This window comes from Phasianus colchicus, chromosome Z (assembly GCF_987193195.1).
Source record: "Phasianus colchicus chromosome Z, bPhaCol1.hap1.1, whole genome shotgun sequence".
Classification (NCBI taxonomy): Eukaryota; Metazoa; Chordata; class Aves; order Galliformes; family Phasianidae; genus Phasianus; species Phasianus colchicus.
Window position 1 is genome coordinate 24,242,974 of NC_143476.1, and position 22,704 is coordinate 24,265,677.

Here is a 22,704-nt window from a genome sequence, read left to right on the forward strand (position 1 = left end):
CATTTGTCTATAAGGAGAGCAGGCTGTAGCTTCAGGGTATTTCAAAAGAAAACATAAGCAGACTCCGCTCTTTAGGGAGCTCACTTTGATAAGCAAGCACAGCTGCAGCGATATCACTTTTATTTGGGCTCTCACTGCGTGTCTGCTGCAGTCTCTTTTCCTTTCTATGACATTAAGTAATATTGATGCAAACATCCTTCATGGCACTCTTGGCTTTTAGAAGCAGTAACACTGTTTACCCTACACATTTTTTTTATTCTCTTCTTTTTACATGACACCTACGGAGAAAGTTAAGGAAGTGAAGCTTCCTTTTATAACTTCAGGATATTAAAATAGGTAAAACAACCAAAACAACCATATGGCTTACAAATCTACTTTTAACAATCCAAATTTTGTCTTATTCATAGAAAAATTCTTCAAGAACAAGAAATCAAACGAATATTTATAGCTGCAAGGATATTATCAAGACATATTATGACAGAACTCAAAACAGAGTAGAAGATGACTCATGAATGGCTGTAAATGAAACAGCCCTTTATAGCAATATGGTGCTCCAGCAGTACTTGCTTAAAGTAATTGATAAGTGATTTTATACCTAAATGCTTGTTCTGTTTTCAGTCTATACCACGCTACACCAAAAAATGCCTCTCCCTCTACAGTTTGCTCTGCTACATCTTTAGTCCATCAATACTACGGCACTGCTGATCTTATATTCATACATGAAAGAGAAAAAATACATTGCAGAATACAGTCTCAGCCCAACTTATCTGACTGCTTGAATTCATTTTACTTCCAGGCTCCATCTGTCATCCAGAATTGCCTGTCTGTGAACAAATATCCAGGCTAAGCTTGGATGAAACCCAAGATACAGGGCACTTGTACATAAAGTTTTCTCACGCACTGCTCTATCCAAAGCCATCAGCTCCTGCCCCAAAATCCTGTAATTTATGTAATGAAGAGACCCTGACTCTGTACAGGATACTACCCAACACAAAACTGTGAGGTCTTCACGTTGGTTTGAAACGCAGAGAAAGAAAATGAGACATTATCAGTAAAAGCAGACGAGCAGAAATGCTTAAACAGCAAGTGAAAAGGCCTTGCTGGTGCTTAGATTTTACTGTGCCTACAGTGAGATAAAGAAATAGCTTAAGCTTGTACAGATCCATCAATAGAACATGGCATACTGAATCATGAACAGTCCTAAGTGCAGCAGAAACTCACTGGCTGTACACTGTTACTCCGTGAGAAATGTAAGGTAAAAAGTGAGTATTTAAGTACCTTTCACCAAATTTTAAATTCTTAGTGTCTCTGGATTTTCCAGTGGGACAAGAAGGGGCACACACATTTAGTGTGATTCACCTGCTGCACTGTAATGTCACTGCATGTTTGATCCAGCATCTTCTGAATCAACCACCCTAGAATCATCCTAGTGAGCTCAGTAGAGTGATCTCTGAAGCTCATTTTACATGAAGGGCCAGTCTTCAGAAAGATAAGCCTTGAGGAAATCTGCACTGTCAAAGAGTCTTCTAAACTCTCAAAAATGCAGGAAAATGCAGTCAGCATCTGCTCCACTTCTGCAGATTTGGTGATGCAGTAGCACTCACCCTGGGCAAATGTACCCAAAAATACCAAGCTGCAGTACCATATATTCCTTGCCTGCTCCAGGCCTGAAGCTAAGATCTCCATTTTCTGTTTCTAAGCTAGAAACTTCATAATTCTGCTAGAAATTTTTACAGTTTGTTAAAAAATCTCAGGCTAAATATCCAGTGCTCAAACACATTTATTTTTTCCCCACAAGTTTTGTTTTACCATCACACAACGATGGCACAAAGCTGATTTTTTTGTAAATCATGAAAATATAAAAAATCACTTCTGTCTCTCAGACACTACATAAAAATCAGCAAAATTTTCATAAATATATATGAAATATTATTCTCAAATATTTCGATTGTGTGCTAACAATGGTGCTGCAGAAGCATACCCTATTTTTATGTAGACATTTGACCTCTAAAAGTGAACATTAATCCTAAGTAGCTCCACTACTACTCCAGCCTTCACTGATGATTTTCCCACACTTCACAGTAGAAGAGAATTCACATTAAAATACCTGCAGTAACAGTGTGGTACATGCATAGTAGTACAGCACAGGTACATGACGAACGTTTATCAATGTGTTGTCAGGAAAAATAAATACATAGAAAAAATGGAAAAAACTCCACCTTGATCAATGATACTCCTGTTTTGTTGTTGTTTTTTTTGTTTGTTTTGTTTTTTTTTTTGTTTTTCATTTGGAACGGGCTTTTTTTAATGTATATTTGTTTACTGTAATATGTACGTTCTCTTATACATTCATTTTTTACCGCCTCTTCTTCTGTTTTCCTCTAAATTTAGAGCATGTACCTGTCCCACTTTTTGTCTACAGATCTATCTCCTCTAAAGCTGTTCACACCCACTCTATGCTGGAAGAACACACAAACAGCAAAATTAAAAAAAAAAAGGCAAAGTACTGATATGTCCCCAAGCTAAAATCTAAAAACAGAAATATAAGGAAAATCCTTCAGATATCAGCAAAAGCAAAATTTTCAAAGGCAACCCTTGTCTTCTCCCTTTTTGCATTCCACATCTAGTGATTTTCACATCTGTGAGCAGAAAGGCTTTGTGTTCCATGCTGAAATTTCTGTTTTGAAACACAAAATGGAGACAGAAATTCTAAGGATGAGTGATATCCTTGGCTGGGGTAGCACATGTGTGAAATCTAAGTCCGCACTCTGCCCACTTACAGTGAAGGACAAGGAAATCAGACCTCCACTTTCCAGAAGCAGGCAACTTTTTTCTTTCTTTCTTTCTTTCTTTTTTTTTTTTTTTTCCATGTGCTGTTTATCTTTTAGGGAATTTTTAATGTGTTTTTACATATAAACCTGAAAAATAGACTTCAGTGTTCCATGTGCATGCTCTAATAAGTGGCTGTTAGCTAGTGTCCCTTCTACCAATTCCTTTCTCTCCCCCTCCCTCCCTCTTTCTCTCTTTTCCACAAAACTTTGAGAGATGCTCAGATCATTCTAGAAGACTTATGGGTTTTAAAAACCATTTCATGCTGTCTCCCAGTACCTGGTAGAAATCAAGATAGTTACTGATCTAATGGTGTCTACCTGACAAAGCCCCAGATACAGTGAGTTTTATCGATAAACATTAGCCAAAATGTAACAGAAGGAAAAACACTTTGCCCCTGAACATTTTCTGTACAGACTGGAATGACAACACAACCCTGACAGAGACATATGGCAAATGGGTTCAGACAGTTTGCCAGGCTACCTGCCACCTGGAACGACTCCATTTGACAAATGCTGGAAAGAGACATCACCAGTTCCTTTTTGCTGTCTGTGCTACTATAGCACATGGGCTGCAGTGATGCTGCTCTGGGCCCCTTCATATTTCATCAACCCTGTGCTGGAGCATAAGAAACCATGGGGGAAGTCAGGGCATCTGTTTTTCAACCTGAACAAGTCTGTAAGGTCAGATGCCTCCTTGATTTTGGATGCTGTTTTGCCTAGCAATATGAGATTTGGTGAAGTATGGGGGCACTTAACATCCAGAAGGAAAAGATCTATTGTAGAGCCTAGCCCAAATCTTCATATGAAGAGAAGGCAAAGCCCACTCCAGCAAACTGCACTCCTGTATACTGAGAGCAGAAGTGAGAGTTGGTGGGCTGGATTCAGACAGATTTTCATGACTCCTTTCGATGAAGGAGCAGCCATAGTCAAAATTTCTAAACGTAACCAATAAAGTAGTGACCACACACCAAAATTTTTTCCACCATCAATGCAAAAAATGCATTGTGTAGCTTCTTCTGCCTTCCCTGCTGAGAAAAGACACTAGTCAATCCTTGGCATTGGTCAACAGTTACGTACTGGGGACATTTTCCATCAGGCAAGAAGACATTTGCAAACTGTGCTATTCACATGGCATCTGTTAGACCTGCGCCTTTTCTGCATATTGCTGGAATGCCTCTAATAAAGGACTGCTGCAGGCTTGAATATCACAACTGGTGCCACTGCAGAAAGTATTCAGTTCTTCTTCAAAACTATATTGCTTGCAAACCAAATCTCAAAAATATTTTCTAATCTACACTGCTTTGATGACTTTAAATGTTCTTGGACTTCAGACAACAAACATGAGGTATCTCTGTTCTCATTGGTAGTTTAAAAATGGCCTGTCTCCAAGGCTTGCTGGTTAAAAAGATAGCCTTTGGCTATCAGAATAGAAACATGCATTGGAAAGGAAAAATTATTTATGAAATATTTATACAGTACTACCACTTTATCCATACATTCAAAAAACATGATGTCAGCGTCTGCTTCCTTGAAGTTCCTTCTGTAACTCATAGACTTTACCTTTGTGATACTGCAGTTAATACTTTCAGTGCCTGCTTTCTTTTGGACAGCCTTTTCCCCAACCCTCCCAGACCCAATGGCAAGATATGTCCCTGTACTTACTTTTGTTTTTTAGGGATCTTGACATTTTCAGGTCTGTTTTTTTTCGTTATTTCCTTCCCGTTCTTTAACCATTTGAATCTGAGCGCAGGATACTCTGAAGTGGTTTCACACCTTAGCACTAGCTTCTGACCCACAGCAACCTCCTGGTTTTTCATTTCCTTCAATTTGGGAGGCACCGCTAAAGAAATAAAAGAATGAGATGGTGATTAGGATGTTCTCATAAAGGAAAACAGTGTTAAGTTAACCACAGCAGATATAGGCAAGCCACAGACAGCAAAACCCCAACCAGACAAGAAATGCTTCTGCACCAAAATATGATAAATAAGGGTAATTTGTGCATCATACACATTGAAGTGAAAGGAGAAGGATGCATCTAATGACACTCTAGTTTATTCTTACACGAGTCCTACATGACAATCCTGCAGGCCATATGTATTCTGACAGAGAGCTAAAGTGTTGCTTCTGAATACGGTATGAAGCAGTTACAACACTTAATTGATTATGTGCACCTAACGTAGACACTCTCTGTGCCGTGCAGACTTGGTAGGTAACACAGAGGGAGGGCCTCTTGACGTGTTATTAATTTTGACTGCTATGAGTCAGTGGCTATCCAAAGGCTCCAGGTGCAACTTAAGTGACAGAGAGCTAAAAGCGTAAATACAACAGCTTCCCTGAGAGGGAAAGGCTCCTGCTCCAGCCAAACATTATAACCCACATTATACACCTAGTTCAAACCTCATCTTGGCTATATCCTTTCCCTGAGGCAAGAGTCGATGGTCTTGGAAGCCCATCAAGAGAATCAATATCAATTAAGGATATTTTGGACCCAGAAGGGGACACTGTATTGAAAACACTCAGCCAACAGCTCCCAAACGCTGCTGGGCTCCAGCTGATGCATCTCAGTTATAAACTATGTTGTTGCAAGTGTTTCTCATGTAGGTACATCTCAAACCATTTAGGACTTCTTAAATTAGAGACCTCTGGTCTTTGAGCACAAGCTTCACATGAAGACGTAGTGCCTCTGGGAATCACAACTCTTCATTTGGCCTCACACATTAGCTGCAAAGCAGCCTTCACCAAGCTCCTGTAGCAAAGTAAACCACTTATTTCCCCTGAGGCTCAAGACAACACCTTTACCATGCAATTGCTCTTATGGGAAGCTACAGCTGGTCAGCTAATGGGTGAGAGCATGCAAGTCTACTTCAGCTCAGCTGTGTGCAGTTGTTAGTCTGTACCTTCAGGGAGCTGGTAATACAATGCAGCACCTCTATCAAAGAGTATACTGTTCTTTGATTTTTAAACAGCTGCAATATTGTCTGAGCATATGAATGGCCACTATGGCCACATGATTCTCCACAACATGCAGATGAGGAGCTCTCAGCATGATGCCAACAGATCTCCTGTATGGTCCTGTATAAGAAAATGTTTAATACCCCAGAACATGCTTGATTATGTTTTGATGTTTATGACTCTGTGTAATCATGGAGACTTGCTGACGTCAATTGCCCTTAATTATTATTCCAATTAGTCAAATATCAAGCAGCACCGTCACAGCCTTAATTCTAAGAGATGCGTATGAAATGATGCGGTGTGCATGCTCACTGTGTTTTGTCTGCCACAGACAGCAGTATTTCTGGTTCTGCATGTAAGGCAAACTTTCTGATCTCAGCACAGGACAGTCCAGGGAAGCCAGGGGAAATCTGATTTCCTTGGACACTGGGCCCAGAGCAGATTGGCCTGAAGAGCAGTGGATGCTAAAATGGGGCCTACAGCAACAGAGCCACTGAAGTGTAGCTTTCAAGCCACCAGAATAGAAGATACGAGGGACAGGCACATGGCCCAGGGCAGGGAAAGAGCATCTCAGGCACTGCAACAGGCCAAGTGAGTGATGGACTGATGGATCTTGTATATTGATTTCCATTCACTCATGTTTGGACAAGTTTGGAAATTCCAAAACATTCCCAAAATTCTACCTAAACAATTTTTGCTTCCTGAAAAAACAATGCCCATATGCCATTTGGATAACAGTATGCATGTATGTGTTCATCCACAAACATCTACACATGCACATGTGTAAATATTCAGATATTTACCCAAAAGAGAGGAAGAATATTGAAAAATATCTATTTTCAAATTTTCCAACAAAAATAACTAGCATTAATTAACACTTTTACAACTGAGATCTGCACTGATAGCTTCATTCACTTAACAGTTAAGGTTATAGTCCTTTGTTGCTACAGGAGAAAACGAGGTATGAAATAAAGAGTAATATTCCTTATCTGAATATATTTCACTTGTTATACCCCTATTACATATCTTATATAAAGAGGATAACCACGATTGCAAGGCTCAAATTTTTTTTTGTGCTAAAGGCTTTGGCTGATTATTGATTTTCCTGTCAACCTAGCAAAGTAAAACTGGGAATAAAAGAGAGATTTTGTTCCTGATTTTTATTTTAATTCAATATTATCTGCACAAAATGACTTGCAGATTTTTTTCTCCTTGAGAACTGTCAATGAAAGAAAAGTGTTAAATTAATATGCTCAACTCTTGCCATAATTCAGGAGTTACCAGGAAACATAAAAGAGGATTTAATCAATGGCGGTGACCCTCACTAATTCACAGTAACTCGCTGTCCAAGCATGCAGCTCTCCAGGGAAAGCAGTAAAAGCTGTTCACAGACATGACAGAAAAGTCTGGTGTTTTTTTCTCCCTCCCCCTCCTTCTTTTCACTTACACTATGTTTGTTTCCTTTTAGCTGCAGTTTTACAAAAGCTAATCAGACCTGCCAGGCATACAAGACAGCTCGTGCTGATAAAACTACAGCTTTGTGTGTTTGGATTGAGATCAGCCACGGTTCGCAGTGTTACAAGAGGTAGTTGATTTTTGTCACAGCCTGTGTCAGCTTCTCTGGATTTGGTAAGGCAGGACCTTGTCTGAGGGATAGAAACGACTGCAATGGAGGCAAGAATATTTACGGTGACAACCAGATACTGCTCCTCAACAGACAGCTTCCTCCTCATCTCGCTGTCCCTTCCCCCTCTGTCCCTGAGCCTGTCTCCTGCCAGCTGGGCTCCTCTCCACCCCATCACGCTGCCTGTCATGGAGCACGGCTCCATCCCTGCAGGCCTTGTGTTGTGGGTGAGGCTGGGAGGAGACAGGCAGAAGGGGCAAGGAAAGTGCCTTCTGAGTCTCCTGCACGTGCATGGAAGATAAGACGCCATCTGGGACAGGGTCAAAATATATTCTCCATATCCAAAAGGGACTTGCAGCATTTGCTGCAGAATGAGTTTTGGACAGTGCCACTGAAAGTCACTGCGGTACTGTGGCTGCAGAAGTCTCCCACGTGCCATCAATCATGAAATGACAAGGGCCAGAGAGTAAAGAAAATAAACAGATCCTGAAGAGGGACACTGGAAACTATCACCCTGAAATTGGCACTGCTTGAATGAAAGGTGTGGCAGGATCCACTGTATGTACTGCTTGTGCTGGAAATGTGCCGGAACCCAACGGGGACCTCATGTCTACGAGTCAATCAGACATACAGAAAGGCTTCTGAACACAACCCCACGCCTTTCAAACTTTCTGCAACTCTTCATGCACTTCCCAGATTGGATAGGGTTTCTAGGAAAGCACTGGGGTGGTAGCAGAAAGAGAGTGGTTCTGACTGTGACAAGTCCTACCAAACTGGCACTTCCATTGGCAAGATCCAGTGCTGTTGGGAGGGCATGACAGACTAAAGCATGTCACCTCTAGATCTCTGCTTGTTTTGGTGGCTTGAATGCCTGTCATTTTTAGCTTTTTTTTTTTTTTTTCCTACTCAGAAATGTCTATCTACTGGCCTGCATTATATCATTGCAGATAAGGAACACAGTTTTCCATATTCACCCTGCAAAAGACACACACTGGCTAGAGATAACTTCTTCTCTCCGGACTTTGGTGAGTTTGGCAAAGCACAGCAATCTCCTCACCCTCAGTGTTTGATTGTGTAGTTAATCTGCATGGAAGCTCAACACATTGAACAAATTAAACAGGAAACCTGCAAAATATTATCACACTACTACACGCTTTCAGCTGAAATTCCATTAGGTACTTTTTTTTTTTTAACTTAGGAAGGCACAAAGCCTTTCAAGAGTCTGAAGACCAGAATGTATTAGGCATGCTTGCCAGTATATGCATATGTGCAAAATTTGCCATGCAAAATTGTGACCACAAGTTTGGTGAGTGGTAATAGAAGCCACAAGAATAACACCCATTCCCTTGGACTCAGATTTGCTTTTTTACCAGCACAGTGCTCACAACAGGTCAGTAATGCAAGACAAATTATATTATTTCCAAAAAGCCTTCTCTCCTTGCATATGAGATTGTAATCAAGCTCAGGCTTATCATAAGCAGGCCAGATTTTCTAAATCCTCTTGTAAAAACCATGTAAGCTACACTTTAAAATGTACACTGCTCCTGCCTGGACAAGTATAAGAAAACAAAATGTTTTGTTGTTTTCTTTTGTTTTTAATCTCCCTATTGTTCTTTCAGGCATCATTTGGATTCTGAACACTTTTCAAATTCTGGCTATTTCATTCCAGCATACTGAGTCTCTGTGCAGATTATGTGTATGATAAAACACTGTGGGGAATGATAGATAATCCCCCACCAGGGTGGCTATTCAGTTGCCAGAGTAACTGGATATGAGCTAAGAGAAAGGAAAATCAAACAAATCATTTAGCTGCTTACACAGAATTTTTTCAGTTTTGAACTCTATTTCAAAAATATGTCCAGATACATTTCAGCTTCTGGGTCTTGGCATGATTTGAATACTTATGTCTGCACAGAAGAGCTAAAGGAAAAATGCAAAAATAATGTTTTTCTTGAGCGCTACATGTAATACATAAATGCACAGAAACTCATTATTCCTGGTGATGCTAAAATGGATTTTTTTTTTTTTTTTTGCAGAAATGTTAGCTATTATAAAGTTGGAACACCATATGAATGGCTAGTACCAAGTTAAGAAACAGATCAAAACATAGGCATAAAGCACTGCAGCTATGTTCTTGGAACACTGGACCAGGAAATGAACCAGTAAATGACACAGTAAATCACAGTAACTACTCTCAAAAGATAATCACAAGACCAACCACAACTCTGAGTACTCTGACTGGGAATTGCTCATCTCCAGCTGTGGATCATTTGAGTCTAAAGTATCAGAAGAGGAGGCTCAGGGGAGACCTGATTGCTCTCTACAACTGCCTGAAAGGAGGTTGTAGCAAGGTGGAAATCAGCATCTTCTCTCAGGTAACAGTGATAGGAACAGAGTGATAGGAATAGAGAGAATGGCCTCAGGTTGTAACAGATGGAGTTCAGGTTGAATTTTAGGAAACACTTCTTCTCAGAAAGAGTGGTGATGCAATGGCACAGGCCGCCCAGGGGTGTGGTGGAGTCACTGTTTCAGGACTTGTTCAAGAACCATGTGGATGTGGCGCTGAAGGATGTGGTTAGTGAGCATGGTGGTCATGGGTTGGATATAGTGACCCTACAGGTCTTCTTCAGTGCTAGTGATTCTGTGATTCTATTGAACCTGATAGGTTTAAGCATGACAGTTCTGAAGTCTCGCTCCGTCCTTTCAAAGGAATGGTGCACCCAACAAATTAAAAGTTGTTCCACGAAAGTACTGGTTTATTCTGGATGAGATGCTTTCAAGTACATTTCACACCAGAATTCATTCATATTTATCCCAAGCACTGAAGCTGTTCTTGGAGCTTTTGTTGATCTTTTTTTTTTGTTCTTGTTGTCTCTGACAGAAGCCCAGTAAACCATTCCTAGGAGAATGTCATGGCCATCTGATAACACGACACTGAGATGGTAATGCTTTAACAGGTTACTCAAAATGGGCATATAGAAAAAGCACTGTGCAAATGGAGGTCTTCCTACTTCCCTTCACTGTACAAGTAAAAAGCATGTTCACTGCAGCCAGAAAAACGACGGTAGTGAAAAATGGGCACGTCCAGAGAAGGATCATGCCCTTGAGGGAAAGGCTGAGAGCGTACATTTATTCAGAGTAACAAGATAATGCCAGGCTATCCAGCCCCATGTAGTCACTCAAGATATCAGCTTCTGAGCTTAGACCTCCTTAGAGACAGGGTACTGCATTCATAGACAGCAAAATACAAGTTACACATGAGAAACTGGGTGTGAGCAAGCATCTAACCTAAAGATTACTATTTAAAAGTCAACGCTTAATTTATTTACTGATGATCATGTTTGCAGGAACACACAGCCTGATTACATTAAATACTCACTCCTCTGCTTCACCATGCTGCAGCTGACTCCAACTGGCTGCATCCCTAATAAACTTTGATGATCTTATTAGGCACTGTCAATACAAGAATTTGATCATACAGACTGAAAATGTGAGGACAGCATAAAATAAATATATTTGATATCCAATAAGCAATTTAGGGACAACTGCTCATAAAGTCAATATAAAAATCTGTAGGTCCATATTTTACATACCTAAGTGCATGAAGGTAGACTCCAGAATCTTTATCTGAGCACTAAACAGAAAGCAATTCAATGCACAGAAATGCTACCCAGGCATAAATCCCACGGATTTTAAGTGGATTTGCAAGTGTTTTTTTATTTTTATTTTTTAAATAAGGCTGTTTTTGGTTTAGGAACTGAATTACAGGACTGCATTTTATAAAAGTTTGTCTCAAGTTGCATGCCTTGAAGTCCAATGAGGGGAGGAAGGGTGGCCTGCTGCATCATTCATATTTCTCTTTCTCTTCTTTGTTCACGAGTATAAGTATTTTAATCACTAATTTCTGTAGTTGCTTGAAAAAAGAGATTCAATATGTCACCAAAGAGAGACTAGTACAGGTGAGACCACCACTGGAAAGTAAAGGCTATGACTGCATTGTTAATAGTACTGAGTCGTAAGTATAGCTCACAACCAAACTTGGAAGTCTCACCAGATCAGTGAGCTCAGGGGAGTGCAAAATTTGAACTTTGAGTCTCAACTGTGGTGCATGTTTAGACACCCGACTGTGCCTCAATATCATGTTAGGAAGAGTGAGCACAAGTGGGGGGGAAAAAAAGAAATCAAGAAGGAAAGAGGTGCAACATAACAACATTCCAAGTTAATTGCACTTTGGTATCATTTCATACTTTATTCCTCTCCTTAACAGTGGATTGCTAATGAAAATCTATTTCTTGGTAATTCCCTTCCCCCTTTATCTATCTATCTATCTATCTATCTATTTATTTATTTATTTATTTATTTATTTATTTATTTATTTATTTAGGTAAGCAGGACTTACACTTTTTTGATGAGTTTCTTAGAATTTTAGCCCATCTACCCAAGGGCTCTGAAGTTTGAATCCATCTCCTCCTCTCCCTCTGACATTTCCTGTTCTCTGGCACACTCCTGTACTTGCCACCTTCAGAAAACTCATGTGAGCTTAATACTCATCTGCAGTACTGCGTCGAGGCCTGGGGCACCCAGCACAGGAAGGGCAGGTCCTTGGAGTGGGTCCAGAGCAGGGCCACTAAGATGATCAGAGGGCCAGAGCACCTCTGCTATGAGGAAAGGCTGAGGGAACTGGGATTGTTTAGCTTGGAGAAGAGAAGGCTCCAGGGAGACCTCATTGTGGCCTTCCAGCACTTGAATGGAGCATATAAAAAGGAAGGGAAATGACTATTTACATGGATTGATAGTGATAGGACAAGGGGGAATGGTTTTAAACTAAGACAGGAGATTTAGGTTAGCTATCAGGAGGAAGCTTTTCATGCAGAGGCTGGTGACAGCACTGGAAGTTGTGGATGCCCCATCCCTGGAGGCATTCAAGGCCAGGCTGGATGTGGCTCTGGGCAGCCTGATCTGGTGGTTGGCAACCCTGAACATAGCAGGGGGGTTGAAACTAGATGATCTTTGTGGTACTTTTCAACCGAGGCCATTCTTCGATTCTATGAAAATACAGTCTTGTGTGCTGAATTCTGTAAGCTTTTCATATCTTATGCACTACCTTGTGTTTAGTAGCTCTTGATTATATCTCCCTCAGTCTTGGCTGCCTCCCAGTCCTGTCAGCATCTCTCCAACCTTGTTTTCCTTACTGTTCCAACAAACCTGGGGTGCACACAAACCTAAGTTCTGCTTGCTTCTTTGGCGTGAACAAAATCAAAACTAAAAAGTAGAAATTAATTTGAAGGAAACAAGAATAGCTGGAAAAGTGTAAAGACCTTAGACACTTTCAAGCTTCCCTTCCTCTCCTTCAAATCCTTAATGGTCAAGTCTCCTAGCAATAATCCATTTGTGGGATTTATGTGGGTGTTCGGCACAGACTATGACAGGACAGAGGCCCACAGAAGCATGCGGAGTCTGTCTCCACTCACACTTAGTCAGAATTGTCTCAGTAAAGGTTTTAGTAGTTGTTTTCAGCAGGTGCTTGTCACACATGGAGCAGAGTGTGTGCCAGACCATTCTAGATGGAGGACGAACTCACCCAGCCCTTTCAGATCACTGAGATGGCCACCTATTGGGGACATCTGTTAGCAAAACCCAAAAACAAAGTACAGTTTACAGCCCTAAAGTACAGCCTGAGTTATTTTAGTAACTGAGAATCTGGATATACTTGAGCATTTTACATAGATCATCAGCTCAAAAAAAAAATCTGAATGTGGAGCTCAGCAGGATGCACTCACACAGTAGGCAAAGAGCTCGTTGTATGCTCTAAGATGCAATTTATTTCCAACAGAACTCCACAGTTCTGTTCCGTAGCCCTGGCAAAATAGAGAAGGAAATTACAGTGAAATGTAAACATTTGCACTATGCCTGTTTAAAAATGGGTAGGTGATCCTCAGAGAAATGAAAAGAAAAACAAATAAAATTGTAAGAATAAATATTGCTGGGTACCTTGAATCAGAAAGAGATCTTAAAAAGACCTACTTAGAAGCATCTCTCCTGGTTAAATTATTATACAAGATTAGACATCTTTTTAAAGGTCAACCTCCAAAAAATCCATAGCCACATGATCAGCAAAGCATGCAGAAGCACGCCACGGTCCAGCCGTCACAGGAGGAGGGGCAGAAAGATTTTATACCACGCTGGAATGGTTTCTGGACTGTAGGCAAAAGTTCAAAAATTGTGTAGGAAAAATTACAGGGCCTTTAAAACATACATTCCAGATACACTATAAAGCAGTTATACTGCATACCAGGGAATCTGTGTGAATGCTAAGTAGCAGGTCACACAGGACAGGGATCACCATGCAATCACACCAAATCATGAAATGGATCTCAAAGGGGCCATTAAATCCAGCCTGGAGCTCTCAGCCTGTAACTATCAGCCCCATCCTGGCTGGTGTTTGCATAATCTTTTGTCAGAATCCTTCAGTGGCCTTAAATTCTATGATTATGAGAAAAAGACATGCATTAAATAGTCAGCAATTATTTAACAGCCTAAGTATCTAGCCCTATAATAATGCCACCAGTACATATTGTCAGGTAGGAATTGTGGCTTTTTTTTTTGTATGAAAGTGATATCTGTGCGTAGCAATCACAGGCAGACTTTCTTAATTCACTCAAAATATCAACCATAAGAAATGTGCATTATTTACCAAATCTTTTGCCCCATTCCAAGCTCTCCATTAACAGAATAGAGACCATATTGCAAAGTATAGATAAAAAAAGAGTTGGGCAACAAGTCCACATAAATTCTGGACAGGCTGCTGGTAAAAAAGAATAAAGACATGGTAAATCAAGCAAGCTCAAGCAAGCTTTCCCTCCCCCATTCTTTAAAACTTACAAATGGTTTTCATGTGTCACAGTTTTGGATAAAATCACAGCCTGAAAATTGATTATATCAAGTGTGCAAGTATCCAGGGCTTTATTTGCTATATGATAACAACTGAAGGCCCAGCACAGTATTAGGCAAAATTCAGGCCCTGTGAAAATAAAATGCTTTGTCATTGATTCGATACAGATAGACTTACACCCCAGAAGACTGGGAAATGTGTTACAGACATTATAAGAGGGCAAAAATAAAGCACAAACTTTGTCTACATCCAAATTTGCAGGATTCTAAATAAAACAAACATAAGTAAATTTTATTGAAACCATTGGAAAGCATCAGTGTGAACACTTTTAAACTGATTTAAAACTGATTTATGATTAAACAGCCGCTAAAATCGTTTCTTTGACAAATTAAGTTGAATCGATAAACTTAAAGATTAAATTAATCATAACAACTCTTTCTAAAGGCAATGCTCTGTCTCCTTCAACTGAATTGGTTTAAGAAATCTGACTTCAGTGATAGTGACTTCATGTGCTAACACTCATACTCGTAAGTATGCAGTCACTGTTCAGAGTAGAAAGACACTGACGTGATTTTAAGCCTCTGCAGAAGAAGACAAATCAGACCAATCAGCCTAATCTGGTGGGTGGCAAACTTGCCAAGCAAGGGGTAGTTTGAAATGAATGATCTTTAAGATGCCTTCCAGTCCAAGCAATTCTGTGATCCTTCTGAGCAACAACTTCCTGAGGCGGATATTTTCACATATAATCTGCTATGATCTGTCTGTTCCACAAAATTGCTAGTTAAAATTTCACTTTATGGCTATTTTTTCAAATTTTTCTACTGATTTCAATAATGAATCACCTCCAGTGCATATACGTAATATCCAGCATAAAATTAATGCAGAGCATAAGTAGCATGACTGCAAGCCTCCTGCAGGAGGCCACTGCCACCAAGGAGGCCAATCCCACCAAGATCTCAGTTCAGATTTGGATAGCAGACTTGCAAGGCCAGAATCTGCACACTGTTCACTGTACCAACAGAATCAACATCTCAAGACAAATCCTCAGGGAAAAAAAACAAAACAAAGACAAACAAACAAAAAGAACCCACAGGCTTTTTTTTTTTTTCAGCCTTCAGCCCAGCCATCATAGAAGGAATGCTGCTATACGTGGTGCACAACAGCAGACTGCTGATCTAGTTCTTGCAGATCCAGCACTGAAAGAAAGGCTCTGCATCATCCCATGCATGTGCCTTTCTGAAGTCACCTGAACTGGAGAACTGCAGAATATGCTAGAGGAGGCTGCAGCTGCTTGACACAGAATGGTTGTTTCTCCAAGACAAGGTCAGATTGTCAAACAAGAACTGATCATGAAATCAGCAAACCAGCAAGGTTGGAAAAGACCTCCAACAGTCCACCTACCAACAGTATTTCCCCACCAAACCATGTTCCTTAGTACAACATCTAAACAATCTAAAATAAATCTTCTTTTAGAGAGCATTCTCATAGTGCTTTGAACAATTCCCATGTGTTGTCATGTTTTTTCTTCCTTTTAGTACTTTTCAGGAAAAAGATGTCTTTCATGAACCAGACAAAACCCCACTATCCCCCCAAAATGCTGTCATGTCAAGCTCTTGATTTTCACTGGACATGGCACATAACAGGAAGAATGCATGACTTTCTCTCCAGCTATGCTGAACCCTAGGGTATTGCCAATCATTCTTTTTGTCCACATTTTCCAGAAGACATGAGAAAAAAACCTCATATTACAAGAAGAATGTAAATATCAAAGTTTTATACAAAAAGGGTTTGAAAAAACAGAGTATTGCAGTGGAAGCTGTTGAGCAGTCCCAGCAGCAGAACTAGCAGGTGTATCTCTTTAGCTGCACTGCTCATTCCTGCAGGGTGGCAGGATGGATGGGCACTGTCCTTATCCATCGCACAAGAATTGCAGTGGCAGGCAGGATTAATTTCTACACGATGAGCAAAAAGATGAGTCTGCTGTGAATGTAAAATGATATATGTAAATCATCTGGCTCTTCTACCACATTTTTTTTTTTTTTATCTCTGTCTTTCTCTCTTCAAGAGAATGAAAATCCAGCTGATTTCACTAATGCTGGCATCATGGAGTAATGTGAGTATTTCTGTTCAGGAACACCCATTTATTCTGTTCACCGTGAGCTGTGTAATGGTCTGGAAGTCCACCCAGCAGACCAAGGACTCTTTTGAGTCTCACAAGACTCCTACGCGCTAGGGTGTCACAATTACAAAAAAAAAAAATTCCCTGTTAATTGCAGTTTGGGATTCTACCTATGCACTGAGGACGAGATGAAACTGTGGGAGACTGGGCTTGACAGGCATAGAAAAGGCATCTGATAAACAAAGAAAAGGTATATCTAAGCCTCATCCTGCTGGACTGCAACCAGTCACGTGTTCTAGCACTGCAGTACTTCCTTCTTCAAAATGTGTCCTACGTTGGTAAATATGTAGTAATAAAAATGCAAAAGAAAGCCATGAAAGATTGATGGAGGAAGTCAAGAAAGAGCCACAATAGTATCAGAAAGTGACGTTCATTAGAAAGAACGAGGTACGTTTTCATTGCATTCACTGAAATTTAATATCCTGAGTCCCCCTTCTGGCTGCAAAGGGAATGTTAGTAGGAAGCAACCACACGGAACACCATGATGGCTAAGCAAATTGGAGAAAAGCAAGCCAGAAAAGGGCTCTGTTAAAGAGATGCCTAGTGTTTTCACAGGATTAACCGACTCTGAATCTCTGCCTCTCTACTAAGAGATGTTATAAAACCTAGCATGTATGAAAGAGGTAATAACAGTAATAAAAATCCCAGTATTAGTACACTGAATGTCTACAGTATTTTTTTATCTTTTAATCATTTTTATTGCTTCTGGAAAGAATTTAAAACAGACTTTGAAAGTCATTATTTCCAGGTATGATATTTTTGCAGAGTATTTTATCTCACCAGCTTCATCCAGTAGTAAATGAATACACCTAGGATTAAGTAAAAACATAAAAATTATTTCTTTTTCCTGAAACTTTCAGAAGAATTAATCCATTCATGATGGAGTGAGAGGATGTGAACACAAACTGTGACCATGGATGTGTGAAAGGGCCAAAAGCCATTTTCAGGAATAGCTCTGAAATGTGTTGGAAGTGTATAGAGGAGGACTGAAATCCAGCAAAACAACAACAGAGTGGCAATCTCCTCTGGTAGTGCTTGGCACCTCCTTCTGCAGGCTTCACAGACCCTTCCAGGTCTCAGTAAGCACACACCAAATACAACATCAAACTGTGGAAGCCCATATTTCTATAGCAAGAAAGGCAAAAACCTCCAGTTGTCGTCTCCCGTCTCTTCATCACAATCTTTTTGAGGAAAAGGAAAAAGGGAAGTTTTTCATTTTTTCATTTTCCAATGCTCATGAGGTGGAATTGTTTTGATAGTAGTGAGAGGTTTGACAGATGTTAATCCCCAGGGCTTCCTTTCCCAGTCTTAAACATAATTTAAATAATCAGAGGAAGCACTGATCTAAACAACAGGTTTTAATAATCTTTTTCCTCTCGTACTCCATTCTTTTTTGTAAAAGAAAAACAAATGAGAAAAAAAAAATCACTTTGGTTACTACTATAGCCCTCTTACTTGCTATTAAGCATAGCTGTTACTCTCAATTTGGTAACTCTGTTTTCCAGTCTGTGAAGATATACTGTCTCTGCCATCCATTTAGTCAGTTGTGTAACTGAACATTCAGATAACCACACTATGAATTTTTTTTTAATCTTGGAAAATATTGTATTACCTGCTATATTTCTTATCCAACTGATTATTCTGCAGAAGGATGGAGATCAAGAGACAGAAAGAGAATTTTGAGATGACATTAGCCAAATCTGCTAGATGAAAATGAAAGAAGTAGAAATTTTATTAAAACATATTTTGCATTCGTAATCATACATTAAATAAAGAAGGACTGAAAGTGATTTTCAGAGTCACATTTAAGTATGGCCATCATGTCCTTAAAAAAGGAGAGGCATCTCATTTTCTGATAGAGACTGAGAAAGAAAAATATGGGTATTTTGCTGTTTTAACACTTATTCAGCAACTTCACTTTAAATAAATTAGTTATCACATTGAAACAGCTAAAAAAAAACTCAAGCAGTAAAGCATTCTAAGATCTCAGACAAATGAATTTTCTACACTTTGGCTTCCATGTGGGCAAGACAGTTCATGGGATGGGATAGAAATTCACATAGCTGTGGTAATTTTGCACTCAGTCACCGCTGGCACTGCATTCATATAATATTGCCTGCGGAGTAGAGTGTCATAATGCACTTTAAACTGGAGCGGGCAGCAACAAATCTGACAAAATGAACGGTCCCTGACGCACAATAATGACTGCAAGTGATCCAGGGAGAGGTACAGAGAGCATCGGCATCACGTGGGCAGGCTGTCAGAACATAGTGTATCCCTTTTCAGGAGGTGTGATGTGAAATACTGTAAGACTGGATGGCTAGGCAGGGAGCTGTCCATCATAGCTGGAATACAAGAAAATCTCTCTAAGGAAGGCACTAGGGGTGTGGGAGGACATTAAAGCTTAGGAAAAAAAAGACATCGCCCCTAATAGAAGTCACAGCAGGCTCATGATGGAAAAGCTGCACAGGGAGTGTTTGAGGCAAGCACAGAGAACAAGGAAGAAAAACTTGGCAGAAACTGTCAAAATCAGCATAGTTAGCTCCCCAGCCCTGAAGGTTCTCTTCTGCTCAGACCCAAAAGCCTCATCATGAAATGACAAGAGCTGTGTGATGTGAGTGACTGCTCAACTCTCCCACACGCCCTGGGCTCCGCTGCCAAAAGGGTTCTCCACAGAAATAAACCAAACCAGCACATCCATGTTTGGACTCCACTGCCAGTCATTCTCCTTGTGGACTGCCTGAATTTCAGCAGGGCTTTCCCACCACCTTGCACAAAGCACACCTCTTCTACCCCTGACACACACGCCAGCCCCTCAGCACCCCACTGGCATGGGAAAGGCACAAACACGATTTGGCATGGCCTGGCTTGACCCAGGGGGATCAGGGCCTGTGTAAGAGGTTAATCAGGATCCCCTGAAGATGTACGTTTCGCCTGCGTTAATTAAACCCAAAGCACACACTTCCATTTGGAGCTTGGGTGGCTTTAGTTTGCTTTGGCTTGATTTCTTCCAGAGCAGATTCTGCTACAATCAGCCCAGAGCCCAACCAGGAATCACCAGCTCCAGGTTTTCCCACAGATGAACTAATTCACTCTAAACCTGGACGTTTTGAGCCCTGGCCAGGACCAGCTGTTGGGCCGAGCACCTGGAGGGTTTGTTCACAGCAACCACCGGGCTGTAAATTCACAGTTTAGTCAAGCAGTTTGCTCTTGTAGACAAGCCACGGCTTTGACTTAAAAGCTCCATCAGCTAAATCCCCCTCTTCAATTCTTATTCGAAGTTACTGAGGCTGTGCTGTGGCCCGTGACGTACTGCGCGGGTTCTGGCTCTGAGCTCTAAAACAATTAGTCTGGGGAAATTAAATGGTGCTTTCGGCGCACCTGTGGCTGGCTGCTCTCCCAGCCTGACAGCCGGGCCTCTCCCACACAGGCATTTGTAGGAGCAGCCTGCAGTGCCCAGGCCGGGCTCTCCCAAAAAGCTGTCGAGGGGGATGGCAATCTTACTCATGCAGTCAAAAAGAACCACTGAAAACCACTTTTTGTTTGGGGGAAACAAAAAGAAAAAAAAAAAAAGAGAGGAAAAAAAAAAAAAGGTAAAAAAAGGGCTGCTCCTGAGAGCTTTTGCTTAGAAGGCTTATATTTTAAACAGGCAACAGTTAATATCAAGGGGGAACAGATACATTACCAACAAGTCATTTCCAAGCATCTAATAACTGTTTCCCTACCCACCAGATCCTAGGATGCATTTTCAGGTTTGAACATAACGTATACATTGTAAATAGCGGAAACATCTGGGGTTTATTATAACACCACTTTGCTAGCCTTGGGCATTGTACAACTCCCGCAGGCCACGGTTCACCCTTGACCTGCCAAACACGATTACTGTACTCAGGCAACTTCCCCTGCTCCACAGCTGCTCTCCCCTCCCTCCTCTCCGTCAATACTCATTACCGCTGTCATTACAGCTACCATCCTAGAGCAGCCAGTCAAAAACTTGGGTTGCCATGGTCACGGCATGGAAACAGCATGGCTATGAAGGCAGGCAACAGATGATGAGGATGACCAGTGAAGTCATTTTGCCTGCTGACCCCAGAGGATGAAGGGCTACGTTATGTCATCTGCATGAGCAGCTTTCTGCTTCCACCCCCAAGGCCAGCTTCCATCCCTGTTGCACTCATCCCACTCCCAACACAGCTTTGACATGCCTCAGTTTCCCTCATTTCCAAATCCCCAGTTTCCCACTGAGCCAAAAGTGACCCTTTCCCTCCCCTCACTCTTCCTGCACCCTCACTTCCCAGCTGTGTCTTGCTTCCCAAGCCCTCTCCTCTCTCCCTCCCTCCTTTCCTTGTTCTTTACTTGCTCTTTTCCCACTGCTTGACATCCAGCTCAACAAATCCTCAACTGTCAGTTCCCCATACACACTTCTCTACCACCTCTCGTCTCTTCTTGAACACATTCTCAAGCTGCCGTCTCCCTGCAATTCCACAGTGTAATGCCACAGCAGAGCTGTGGTTTGGGACTCTCTTTTCCCTCAGGGACTCAGCTGGGGCTGGAGACTTATCTCAGGCTTAGCACCAAGTGGTGGCATTCTAGGGCTGTTGGCACAATGCTGGACAAGAAAACTTTATATGAACAAACTCAAAGTGTGAATCTGTGTTCTTCAGTTAAACTACAGTGCGTGGATGGTGGAAATAAAATGATGCTAATTTTAGTCAGTTTAGAGCTAGATAAAAAAAAAAAAAATTAAAAAATCCAAGTGGTGATTGAATACAGCTTAGTAAATGCACTTTAAAAGCTCATTTGGATGGGCTTTCCAGGTGTCCCTGCAGAATCGGGCTGCTCACCGCAGGCACTTGCCTTCCAGATATGCATGAGCAGTGCCATTACTGCCTCCAGCCAATCCTCCCTGCTGGATGCCTGAACAAGGGGGCAAGAGAGCAGGGTTCAGTGCTGCTGTTCAGAAACACTGCACAAAGAAAACACAGCCTCTGCTTCCAGCAGCTCCATCCACCTGAGAACCAGGAACAAACCCAGCCATCTCACATCTATACCCCAAATTACAAGGCACAGAAGTGTAACATTTTTCCTATAAACCTACTGTTACAAGAAGCCTCCTCGAGAGGTAACATCCATTCTGGCAGCAGTACACACACTTGCAGAGTGCTATCTATCAAAGCTTCACCACTCCTCCACCCCTCATCTCTATGACTGAAGCCTCTTGATGGATGCTATATCTATCCTGATACTGTTCCACTGAGTTCCAGTGCTGGTACCGTATGAGGACAACACCTCGACTTCCTGTTCTGGTAGGTAAAGGAGAGGAGCAAATTTCTGAAAAAAGGCATCTGAAATCTATTGCTTTGTTAAAGTTTCATGACCCACTACGCTGCTAAAACCTTCAGTGTTAGGAATAATGACATGAAGTTTTGTCCTTTTTTTTTTTTTTTCCCCTATAAATTTGTTAAGTTCAATCTACTGATCAATTTAGACATCATCCTGAAATTATGCTACGGTAAAACAAATCTGCATTTAGAGAATAAGTGGAATTGATTCACTTCTGGAACACAAGGCCTTCTTAAATGAGGTATTTAAATATAAACCCCAATCCCTCTCTGAAGAAGCACCTGGTAATTCACTTTTTGGATCAAATTGCATCTCCACAAAAACTTTATGACCTCATATGGTCTTTCCACCCCCACATCCCTCCCTAGAAACGTTATGTACAGCATGCTCCAGGCAAGGGGGTTTGTTAGAAATGTAGATGGTGGTGCTGGGGAAAGCGATGCAGCAAGCACCAGAGCACTGAGAACATGAGAAATGGGCAGATGCTGGAGGATGGACTCCATGAGCTGCTGTTTTAATTCCTGGTCAAGTTCGTATCCTACACTCCTGCTTGACAAATCTTCCATGCCCGATTTTTTCCCTTCTCAAGCATGTACTCATCCCTCATTCCATCCTCAAGCATGTTCTAGCACCTAACTATCCTGACCAAATGATGGGCTAGCCTGGCATCCCATCTGCCATGGTGGCTGATAGTGGGTGTCAGGCAAAAGAGATAAAAAAATCTCAGAATCACAAAATGGCCAGGGTTGGATCATGAACCTCCAACCTCCCCTGCCACATGCAGGGCCACCAACCTCCACATTTAATACTAGACCAAGCTGCCCAGGGCCCCATCCAATCCGTCCTTGAACACCTCCAGGGATGGGGCATCCACAGCCTCTCT

At 41.2% G+C, this 22,704-nt stretch overlaps 1 protein-coding gene across 2 annotated transcripts in view; it reads right to left on the reverse strand.

Moving 5' to 3' along the window:
• Positions 1 to 22,704, reverse strand: part of NRG1 (neuregulin 1) — a 448,079-nt gene that overhangs the window by 133,112 nt on the left and 292,263 nt on the right. For both annotated transcript variants that reach the window (XM_090131420.1, XM_090131421.1), the window contains exon 3: positions 4,494 to 4,671. In XM_090131420.1, coding sequence (XP_089987546.1) covers positions 4,494 to 4,671 — 178 coding nt within the window. The remainder of the gene's footprint in view (positions 1 to 4,493; positions 4,672 to 22,704) is intronic.